We start from the raw sequence: 12428 nt of genomic DNA, 5'->3' as shown, positions 1-12428 counted from the left end.
TTTGTGCATCGAGAGACTGAAATTCTTGCCCATTCTTCCTTGGCAAACAGCCCGAGCTCAGTGAGGTTGGATGGAGATGGTTTGTGAACAGCAGTTTTCAGCTCTTACCACAGATTCTCGATTGGATTCAGGTCTGGACTTTGACTTGGCCATTCTAACATCTGGATACGTTTATTTGTGAACCATTCCATTGTAGATTTTGCTTTATGTTTGGGATCATTGTCTTGTTGGAAGTCAAATCTCCGTCACAGTCTCAGGTCTTTTGCAGACTTCAACAGGTTTTCTTCAAGAATGGTCCTGTATTTGGCTCCATCCATCTTCCCATCAACTTCAACTATCTTCCCTGTCCATGCTGTAGAAAAGCAGGCTCATACCATGATGCTGCCACCACCATGTTTGACAGAGGGGATGGTGTGTTCAGGGTGATGAGCTGTGTTGCCTTTATGCCAAACATATCGCTTGGCATTGTTGTCAAAAAGTTTGATTTTGGTTTCATCTTACCAGAGCACTTTCTTCCACATGTTTCATGTGTCTCCCAGGTGGCTTGTTGCAAACTTTAAACAACACTTTTTATGGATATCTTTGAGAAATGGCTTTCTTCGTGCCACTCTTCCATAAAGGCCAGATTTTTGCAGTGCACGACTGATTGTTGTCCTATGGACAGACTGTCCCACCTCAGCTGTAGATCTCTCCCTTTCATCCAGAGTGATCATGGGCCTCTTGGCTGCATCTCTGATCAGTCTTCTCCTTGTTTGAGATGAAAGTTTAGAGGGACGGCCGGGTCTTGGTAGATTTGCAGTGGTATGATACTCCTTCCATTTCAATATGATTGCTTGCACAGTGCTCTTTGGGATGTTTAAAGTTTTGGAAATCATTTTGTATCCAAATACAGCTTTAAACTTCTCCACAACAGTATCACGGATCTGCCTGTTGTGTTCCTTGGTCTTCATGATGCTCTCTGTGCTTCAAACAGAACCCTGAGACTATCACAGGGCAGGTGCATTTATACAGAGCTTTAATACAAATTGAAAAGTCAGGATAAAGGCAAACTCTGTTGTTATTGTACAGAAATTCACACTTGGCCTCACTGCGCATTTAATGATGTCAATCATAAAAGTGAAGTTTGGCCACAAAGACCTGGTCTTGTAGGGACCATATGAGCACATTCAGCAGCACAGAAGGGAGAGAAGGTAGATTCATCCAATAAGATCTCAGGGATCTAGGAAGCCAACAGCATCATTACCCTCCGCTTTCTCTTACAAACTCATCATAATACTTTTCTTCAAGTGATTTTCTAACTTGTCAGCACATTCTACATACGGTCTCATTTGGCTTTGTAGTTTACAGACCTGGGCAGGTAAGGGCAGGCGTCTTCTGACCCCAGGGGGTAGGTGGATCCTCCAGGTTGTAAGTTCTATGGAAAAGGGCTTTCAATACCCAGTCATTTGAACAGTTTTTGGAGGAGGAGAATGTTGTGGTCTAGAGGCAAAATGGTGATCACATGATTGTGATACAACCAGACTACACCTCCGACAAAGCAGCCACAGCCGGTGACTGAGAAGAATCTCAATGCAGGAATGAATGTGTCTCATGGATTCATGTCTTTTTATATCAGTTAAGTAATTTGTTCCCCAGACCTTGTGGGGTCATCACAACACAGAACCAGACCCCTATCAGAGGACAATAAAACATTCACACTATGAACTGTTCCAATATTTATGGCCACAACTGTTTATCACCCTCCCATAATGATAGCTGTGCTTCACGTCACTTGTCTTATCTGTTGCATTATTTCTTTCTGTGCTGTGTTGTGTATAAATATGTGATTCTTAAGATTTTGTATTATTCTATGCCTGATGAAGAGACCTGAGTAGTCTCAAAAGCTGCAATTTGTTACCATCTTTTCAGTTAGCCATTAAAAGGAATCAACCGCTGAGGACTCTCAATTCTAAATATATTTCTATCTAGTAGCTAACATGGTACAAAGATACATATCTTTCCTGTGAGAAAGATCTGTGACTTCTCTGCATTTAGTGGTTACTACTCACCTGGGTAGTCATATGTAGGAATCTCCTCTTTACACCACTCATCACCTCTCACATATGTCTCAGTAGTATTAATATGGGTCAGATCTTCACCCTGAAACAAATATTGTTAAAGTCACAGAAAGATGGAGAAGTCCCATCTATGATCAGCTCTAATCCTGCCATCTCCACCGCTCTCATTACACAAGTATAAAACATATAATACTGGTGGATAAAACAAGACTGAGCACAAGACCTTCACAGCCGTCTACACATCATAGGGGAGATCTCATGACACCTTCTCTCCATCTACCTGATGATCCTGAGGAACAATGGTATCTTCTTGTTTACAGTCCTGTGGAAGAAGAGGACGGGGACATCTCTGTGGTGTTGTCCTCTTACTGGATAGATCTGGAGGAAACACATACAGGAACTGAAATCATTCTTTACATACAGATAATTATAGGCCGTGTGTATTTAGTCCTGTCTATTACTTGGTGATGTGAGGGGCTGGGGAACCTCCATCATAATGTCCTTGTACAGATCTTTGTGTCGCTCTAAATACTCCCACTCCTCCATGGAGAAATAGACAGCGACATCCTGACACCTCATAGGAACCTGACACATAAAATAATACCGTTATCCCCAGATCCCTTCATAGTGTTACTGTATAATGTCCCAGCATTCCCAGCAGTGTCACCTCTCCAGTCAGCAGCTCAATCATTTTGTAGGTGAGTTCTAGGATCTTCTGGTCATTGATGTCCTCAGGTATCAGGGGGTGAGGTGGAGGCCCCGTGATTGGGCTCAGGGGTCTTCTCCATCCCTCAGACACAGGGTCCTGACAGCTCACACTAGAGGTCTTCTTCACTACTGTGTAATCCTGGTAATGGAGAGACATTAATAAATCTCACTACAGACATTTCCAGAGTCCTCACCTCTCCAGTTCTGTCCATCTGTTATTCCCATAGATAAGAATGATGTAATGTGACGCCATCAGAATCTTTCACCTCTCCAGTAAGCCGGAAGAGGATCTCTAGGGTGAGGTGTAATATCCTCTCTGCCATCTTGTCTCTGTCCATATCCATCCTTGATGGGTAAATCAGGAAAATTCTCTTATGTAGAAGATCTTTACTGAGAGGATCCGATATTGTAGAGATCTGAATGAGAAGATGAGCCGATGTAACATCATAAAATCCTGTGTAATCAATTACTGGAGATAATAAGGGAAACATATGAGGAGATTTATTATTTTAGGCTATATGCACACTGTAAGGCAGCGCTTGTTATTCAGATAGGGGACACTCGCTTGGCAGCCAATAAATCACATCCGGCACAGGTTTCTTAACATAACTCCAACAGTCCATGTGGTTTATTAGGCATCATAACCAGGAACAGCAACAGAAAGTTCATAACACCAGCATAGCGTCCATGACAGAGCTTCACTCTGCTTATCCTGTGGTCACACAGGTTGTGTAATGTCCAGTACACAGGTTCTCTAGTCTCAGAGTTATATCCCCTGTCCGGGATTACTGCTTCTCAGTGTAGACATTCATTCCCTCCAGGGAACTCTCACACACGTGTACAGGAAGGCAGACCCATCTTCCTTTTGTCGGTCTTACGTCAGCCCAGACGAGACCTTTGATACGGACCAACCGGGTCCCAGCATTCACTCATGTGACCTACCCTGGCCACCTTATATGGTCCGTAGTAACGCCCACCGGGTCACATGGCTATGACCTTATCACAGGTCCTACAAGCATTCATACATTCTTTCTTGGCACGAAAGATCAGCTCTGCTGATCAGCACATAATCAAGCCTTTATCCCAAGGCCACCCACCTTGAGATACATTACGATGATTCAGCATCCTACTCCTATCAGGACACTGGAAATGCTTATACGCCTGTCCTGGGACACCCACACAGTGCCCCCTAGCGGACACAGTGGTCACTACACCATAACACGTAGCAGAATTCCCATGGAGATTTCCGTGGGAATTCCTGAATTCCATTCCGCAGGAAATATGCGAGAAAACCGCATTTTAATTTCTGCCCATTTTCAGCGGAAAAACTAGCGATTTGCAAGCATAATTAGCTTGCAGAATACTAGCATTTTCCATGCGATCGGTAGCATCACTTGGAAAACTGATTGACAGGTTTGTCACATTCGTCAAACATGGTGTTTGACGAGTGTGACCAACGTTTTACTATTGAGGCTGCCTCCCTCACAGCGTTCCAGATCATCGTGATGCTCTGGCAGGTCCCGTTCCCAGTGATGCATTGCGAAATGACCTTTGATGACGTCGCGGTCTCGCGAGACCGCTACAGTATCGCGAGACTATGACATCGTCAAAGGTCATTTTCAAAAAGCATCACTGGGAACGGGACCTGCTGGAGCATCGCTAAAGCCTGGGGACGCTGCGCGGGACATCGGAAGGTGAGAAAATGATGATTTTTTTATTTTAATTCTATTTTTTACAGGGATATGGTACCCAGAGCCTGGAGGAGAATCTCCTCTCCTCCACCCCCTGGGTACCATCCACAAATGTTCTGCTTACTTTCGCATGGTGGGCACAGCCACATGCGGAAAGTAAGCAGAAAAATGCATTCCTATGTGGGCGGAATCGCCGCGATTCCGCAAAATTAATGAGCATGCTGCGTATTTTTCCACGATGCGATACCGCCGTGGAAAAATCCGCAGCATTAGCACAACATTGGGAATCCCATAGGATTGCATGGCATACTTTTTTTGCGTTTTCGCGGCAAAATCAAGCGTTTAAAATCGCAGTGAAAGCACGAAAAAAACGCTACGTGTGAGTCCAGTCTTACAGTATTTAGTTTTCTTCTTTACATCTACTAATAAAACCTATATATTTAGGCCACAGACAACAAGCAGTTTCTTCCTCGGAGTCGGCAGCTGAATACGTTCCTCATAGACTCATCTTCCATAACGCTAATTCTCGTCTCATTTACCGACACTGGAATCGGCATTAGCAATACTGCAGGAGATATTCATTACACGTGACAGGAGAAATAACTACTTCATGAGGAGGACGACATCTTCATCTTCTACTACGGCTCTAGAAACATATTTGTCCAGAGTCCGTCACTGACTCCATCCCCACCGGCCGTCTATATGAAGGTTTCCCGTCTTCCCCGCACTGTAATCTTCAATCACGTTAGATCTCAGCTCTGATTCACACACAGAAGTTTGAGGCTTTTAGAAAAGATTTTTTGTTTCCACAAACACCGCGGAAAGAAATGATCTGATCCCAAAGTCTCCATGTACAGTGATTTATGGGGTTAATTTCTGGCCTTAGACTTTCCTATATTACAAGAAAAACACCAGAAATAAAGCAGATATAAAAATGTTTCTAAACAAAATTGGCTCCAACAATTCTTGTAAAAAGAAAAAAACATGGAAAGAGCAGAAGACACATTTTATTTTTTCACACAATAAACAATTGTTTTAAAAAGAAATTAACTCTTTTGGGTCTCAGAACATAGATGTACACAGCAGGGATGGCACAGGGGCGGCTGCAACAAAAACCCTAGCAGTTTAACTACTTGCTGCTGCCAAAGGCAAACATGACATCTAAGACGGTGTGACAGAGTTTGGCTGAATGTCCGCCACCCCCAAGTACTTGATAGTATGAGGCGGCCTAGTTACTACGATACTTACATGCCTAATAATGGTGTCTGGGCCTGCAATGTATGACGGTCTATTAGGCCGGGCCAGAGGCAGCATCCAAAAAGATACCTTTTATCGCCCCCATACACATTAGACTAAAGTTACATGAAAATAGAATTAGTCTTACCGGTAATTCGGTTTCTAGGAACCTTCCACGACAACCCTATCGGAGGATGTCTCCCCGCCCTAATGGGGGACAGGAAATGCAGAAGAGGTTAAATAATCCTCCCCTTCCTACTACCTCCAGTGTTTTTTTTGTACACACTAGTATGCATAGTTACCACCAAAGTGCAGGAAGCATCCAGAAGAGAATCAGATAGGGAGGGAAATTAGTGCTGTCGTGGAAGGTTCCTAGAAACCGAATTACTGGTAAGACTAATTCTATTTTCTCTAGTCACCTTCCACGACAGTCATATCAGAGGAATACCAACAACTAATTTCTTAGGGAGGGACAACAGCCTGCAGAACACATCTGCCAAACGTTAAATCCCTGTTGAAATTTAATCTATAATGTCTGGTGAATGTATGGACAGACGACCAAGTGGTCTCTCTGCATATCTGCTCAGAAGATGCGCTCCCTCTTTCTCCCCATGATGTTGATACTGAACGAGTAGATTGGGCTTTTAAAGATGTAGGAGGGGGAATGTTCTGTGACGAGTAGGCGAGGCTGATAGCTTGCTTGATCCAATTCGCGATTGTATTTTTTGCCACCTTTTTGCCTTTATTTCGACCGGAAATTTGAATGAATAAATTCTGGTCAATCCTCCAACTCTCCGTCTGCTGGAGGTAGAAGAGAACTATTCTACAGACATCGAGGGTGTAAAACACTTCTTCCTTCGTGTTGGAGGGGTTTGGACAGAAGGAAGGCAATACAATGTCCTGGAACCTATGAAAGTTCGAGACTACCTTAGGCATAAAGGAGGGATCTAACCTCAGGATGATCCTATCCGTGATGGTCAAGTATGGCTCCTGTATTGAATGGGCCTGCAATTCTCCTATGCACCTTGCAGTAGTAATTGCTACCAGGAAGACAGTTTTTAGCATTACGTTTTTCAGAGTCGTGGAAGACAGTGGTTCAAATGGCTCCCTGGTCAAGCCCCTGAGAACTAGGTTCAAGTCCCAGGGGGGACCTGACTATGGAGTCTGGGACGGATCCTAGATGCTGAGGTTATGAATCGCTTGATCCATCGATGGTTTGCCAGATCTTGGTCGTAGAATGAACTCAGGGCTGACACCTGAACCTTTAAAGTACTAGGTGTGAGCCCCAGATCTAGGCCATCTTGAAGAAACTCTAAGGTCTGTGCGATATTAGGATCGAAAGGATCTGGAGCATTTGGGGAACACCAAGATGAGAACGTCTTCCAAACCTTCCCGTAAATGGCGTTAGTCACTGGTTTCCTACTCTTCTGTAGAGTTTGTATTACTTTTTCGGATAGGCCTTTAGCCTTTAGAATTCCGGCTTCAGTAGCTAGGCCCAAGGTTCATTTTGTGTGAGTCTAGGTGCAGTAGAGGGCCATGGTGAAGGAGATTGGCCTTCTGGGCAGAAGTATTGAACCTTCCTGAGCCATGTTTCGTAGGGCTCCGTACCAACTTCTCCCTGGCCACAAGGGAGCTACTAGGATTGTAGTGACTTGCTCTGCCCGTATTTTCTGTAGTGTTCTCGCTATCATGGGAATCGGAGGGAAGGCGTAAGCCAGATCGAACTGCCACGGATGGGAGAAGGCATCTACTTCCCACGCTCCGTCGGTGGGACTGAGGGAAAAAAGCGTTTCCACCTTTGCGTTTTGACCGCTGGCAAAAAGGTCCACATTGGGATTTCCCCACCTTGACACCAGAGACAAAAAAACTGTTTGGTCTAGGCTCCATTCCCCATGATGAACATCCTTCCTGCTGAGGAAGTCTGCCTCCGCATTGTCCAATGCCCTTAGATGTACTGCTGATATAGACAGCAGATGTTTCTTTGCCCAAGAAAAAATTCTTTCAGCCACCAATTTTAGGTTGAAGAATTTCGTGCCTCCTTGGTGACGGATGTAGGACTGTTAGGAACGGCGGAACGCAATAATTAAAAATAATAACAAAGTGCGTTCGCCGCTCGGGGTCCACCGTGCAGTAGGAGATATAACCGCTACTAAGTGGTGGCAGGAGCAATATGGCGGTAATGCGCACAGGGTTAAACTTCACCCAGGGGTGCAGAGCAATCTCAGTTAATTCACAGAGATGCCAAAAAAATACAAATACAAAAGGCTGAGCCTGTTGAGGTCGCAGTACTCAGTAAAAAACGCACACACGGTATCAGGTCACAGGAGTAGCCCAAGACGGCGGCACTACGTCCGTCTAGACCTACCGTTTGTGGAGCGTCGCAACTGCAAATGCAAAGGAGCTGCTACTGCAGCGTGGCGTGGACACTGCCGCTAAACGACAAGGCTAAGGCACAAGCAGCTGTGGATGTTGCAGCAGAGGAGCACTGGCGCTGATTCTAAACTCAGTCCCTAACCACATACGTAATATCAGAGGGAAGGGGTTTTATAATGAGTCATTCACCAGAATCATACATCCGTCCTCATACACACAGCAGCAATAAGTCTATACTAGAGCATGGCTGTTCCGCCATGCGCGCCTTTTATAGCAGCCGGGACCTTCCGCAAGCTTCCAAATCTCTGAGATGGACCAATGAGATCTGGAGCGGGACCTGAGCACATGACTCCCGATCTCCAATGGGAGATCGTCCCATGAGCATGCTCAGTAGGAGGACAGAAGGACTTAGCCTCAGGAGAGATTTGCTGCAAGGCAATCTCCTCTGCAATCTCCTCTGCAGTAGATAAACAGCAGGATATTGCAGAATGTGAGGGTCTGGATCCCTGCAGAGTAAACGCAGAAATCCGACGCCTAACAAGGCCACTGTAGTCATATTGTCTGAGCAGATATGTACATGATGGTTTTGGACAAGGATTGACGCTGCCTTCAATGCTTCTTCTACAGCTTTCAGTTCTCTCACATTTGAGGAGCTGGCTCTGACGTCTGGGGGCCATATCCCCTGGAAGTGTGATTTCTCCACTATAGCACCCCAGCCTCTCTGACTGGCATCTGTGGTGACGATTTTTAGGGGGAGCTGATCCCAGCTGACACACCGCTGGAGATTCTGGTAGTTCAGCCACCATAGGAGGGACGCCTTCACATGACCTGGAAGAGGGGTTCTCTTGGTCAGTGTATTCCGACATTTCTTCGAGCATCGGAGTACATAGGACTGAAGGATCTGAGTATGGGCTTGAGCCCAGGAGACGGCTTGGATGCATGCTGTAAGCGAACCCAGGATGGACATTGAGTCTCTTAGGGTTGGTGCCCTCTGGTCTCTGAACTTGGAGACTCTCTGAACAAGGTCGAGCTGTCGTTCCCTGGGTAGAAAAGATGTTTGCTTTTCTGAGTCCAGGAGTATCCCCAAGAACTTTTTCCTTGCATAGGGATGAAGGTCTGATTTCTCCAGGTTGGGAATCCAGCCCAAGGACTGTAAAATTTCCAGAGATCTACATCCTGGTTCAGGAGAGATATGGATGGAGAGCTATTATTAGAAGGTCTTCTAGGTATGGGACAATGCCGACCCCCTGCTGGCGAATGAAGATCATTGCTTCTGCCATCACCTTGGTAAACACTCAAGGGGCTGATGACACCCCGAACGGTAGGACATTGAACTGGTAGTGGTTGACCTGGGACCCCTGGGACACCGCAAACCTGAGGAATCTCCTGTGGTCTGGACGAATCGGGACGTGATAGTAAGCATCCTTCAGGTCTATAGTGGCCATCATCCAATTTTGTCCTATGAGGGGGATTGCTGATTTGACCGACTCCATCTTGAATCGTCTGTATTTCACCACTCAAGGGCTTTAAGTTTATTATAACCCTGTGCTTCCCTGAGGGTTTTACAATTACGAAGAGGCGAGAGTAGTGGCCTCTGCCTATCTCCTGTTGTGGAAATGGGGAGATCGCTCTTGTTTGCAGAAGTGTTTTTATGTCTGACAGCAAGGATCTTTGGAGGTGCGCCTGTAGGGAGGTAATTCTCAGGCATTGAGGGGGAGGACTCTCGAATTTCAATATCAGTCCTTCGCAAATGGTGCGAAGAACCCATTGGTTTGAGGTTATGGACAGCCATTGATCTATGAAATTCGAGAGTCAGCCCCCGACCGGAATACTGTCATTGTTTGTCCGTAGGGTTTTGTTGTTGTTGCGGGGCCAGAATATTTACCTCCTTTCAGATAACTCCACTGGCCCATTTTGCCCTTCCCTTTGAAATCTCTCTGGGAGGGCTGGTCACGGGGGGACAAAAAAATCATTTCCTAGGTTTCTTTTGTTCTGGAAGCGACTTCTTCTTATCCGTGGCTTTCTCCAGAATGTCATCCAGAGCTGGGCCAAATACATAATATCCCTGGAAGGGAATCGCACAGAGTTTTGTTTTTGGCGTAAAGTCTCCTCCCCAAGATTTCAGCCACAGTGTTCTTCTGGCTGAGTTGGAGAGAACCGCAGACTTTGCTGCTACTCATATGGATTCCGCAGAAGCATCAGTTAGGAACCCTGTTGCTTTTTGTAATAGGGGAAGAGAGTCAAGGATTTCTTCCCTAGAGGTCCCTTGAGTGAGGTTGTCTTCCAGAGTACGCATCCAGCGAAATAGGGACCTGGCTACACACGTAGAGGCTATATTGGCCTTAAGCAGGGTTGTGGAGGCATCCCAGGATTTCCTGAGCAGGCTCTCCATTTTCCAATCAATGGGATCCTTGAGCTGAGTTGAATCTTCGAATGGAAGAGCCGTTCTCTTAGTCACCCTGGACACCTGCATGTCCACTTTAGGGACCTCCCATAGGGAGCAATCTCCCTCTAAGGGAAACTGATTCCTCAGATCTGAGGGGACACTAAACCCCTTCTCAGGGAGGGCCCATTCCTGCATAACCAGGTTTCGGATGTTTTCGTGAATGGGAAACCCCTTTTGATATTTGGGCTTCAGTCCCCCAAACATTTCATCCTGAATAGAGCATTCCACTTTTGCCTCCTCCAATCCCATAGTGCACCTTACCATACTAACTAAATCCCCCATGTCCTCAGATGAGAAGTAGTATTTTTTGTTATTGGGTTTGGGGGCGGAAGTGGAACTCTCATTTTCCCATGCATCTTCTGAGTTAGAGGTATCAATTTCGCCCGAGTCCGAGTCAGATTCCACCGGGGCCGCTTCCCTTTTTCTAGCAGGAGGGGGCTGTGGCGTCGGGGTCTGGGCAACAGCCATCATGGAAGTTTGGACTTCTTGTTTGATGAGGGTTTTTATACTGTCCAGTAGGGAGGGCTGCTCTGCATGTATTACATCATCTGTGCAGTGCTAACATAGCTTCTTCCTATATGCCGAGGGAAGTTTCGTACCACACACACACTTGCGGCTCGGTTTCTTTATAGGGTCAGGGGCCTTGTCTCCCTAAAACAGAGAGAGAAGGCATACTAAGTCACCTCAGAGACCACCCGGACAGAATAAAGGGGGGACCAACCCCGCTACTTACAGAAGGAGGGTGAACGCTGGGCTCCGCAGAAGCAGATCGTGAGGGCTTATCGCCGTCCATGGCCAGTCTGTCACAGTCACCTGTACAGAAATGGTCTTACCTGGACGCACCCAGACCAGGGTTTTAATAGCTGAGGTCCAATCCAGTGTGTACCGTGCTCCTCCTCCCCTGGTCCACAGGTGGGGTCATTGTAATCACCCCTCCTCGTAGCTGATTCTGCAGCTGCAGTGGCCGTCCCATTCCCACACCCCGTTTGGGGTTGCTGGCTCCGCCCCCTTGTCCCGTTCCAGCCTCTTGCTTAGCGGCCGGTCGGTAGAGCCACTGACGGGGGCCGAGATGCTATCGGCGGCCTGGTAATACCGGCCGCATAAGCGTTCCAGCCGAGAACACAGGAGGGAGGCAAAACCTGATGTTCGGCGCCGGTCCCTCCATCACTTCCGGTGCCCACGTATGCCTGCTGCATGGGGAGGGGACACCGGGGAGCTCACATAGGACCCCAGCCGCACATCACCGCCTTGCTTTACCCCGCAAAGGGGTGCAGGAGAGGCGGACAGGGTCCCAAGTCTCGCTGAAGTGGAGACGGGCGCAGCCATCATGCGGAGGAGAGCAGAGCCCCCAACCGTCGGCAGCCCGGCTCCAGGTAAATGTAGTAGTGCCTCCGGTTGCCGGCCATGGCAGCACTATTCAGACTTCTTCATGCCCCATAGGGGACAGGAAAAACACTGGAGGTTGTAGGAAGGGGAGGGTTATTTGACCTCTTGTGCATTTCCTGTCCCCCATTAGGGTGGGGAGACATCCTCCGATATGGCTGTCGTGGAAGGGGACTAGAGAAAGCACTGATTTCGGGGGGTTTGGGAGACTATCTGAACTAGCTGTACTAGCTGAAGAGCCCGGCGCTGCCCGGGCATAGTAACTAACTGTGGTTAGTTACAACAAATTATAATTATCCTCCATCCCACAGTCCCGTGCCCATATACCCATAATACATATCCTCCATCTCATAGTCCCGTGCCCATTCACCCATAATACATATCCTCCATCCCATAGTCCCATGCCCATATACCCATCATACATATCCTCCATCCCATAGTCCCGTGCCCATATACCCATCATACATATCCACCATCCCATAGTCGAGTGCCCATATACCCATCACACATCCTCCATCCCATAGGCCCGTGCAC

The 12428-nt window shown here is 46.9% G+C and overlaps 1 protein-coding gene across 1 annotated transcript in view; it reads right to left on the bottom strand.

The window, feature by feature from the left end:
* Positions 1 to 12428, bottom strand: part of LOC141094349 (uncharacterized) — a 113873-nt gene that overhangs the window by 46301 nt on the left and 55144 nt on the right. Inside the window, 1 exon segment of the mRNA XM_073580188.1 lies at positions 6949 to 6954. Within this exon segment, the coding sequence (XP_073436289.1) occupies positions 6949 to 6954 (6 nt within the window).

This window comes from Dendrobates tinctorius, unplaced genomic scaffold (genome assembly GCF_039654945.1).
Source record: "Dendrobates tinctorius isolate UK_male_01 unplaced genomic scaffold, ASM3965494v1 ptg000063l, whole genome shotgun sequence".
Lineage (NCBI taxonomy): Eukaryota > Metazoa > Chordata > Amphibia > Anura > Dendrobatidae > Dendrobates > Dendrobates tinctorius.
The sequence above is the reverse complement of the archived record's forward strand: the minus strand, read 5'-3'. Positions and strand labels throughout refer to the sequence as shown.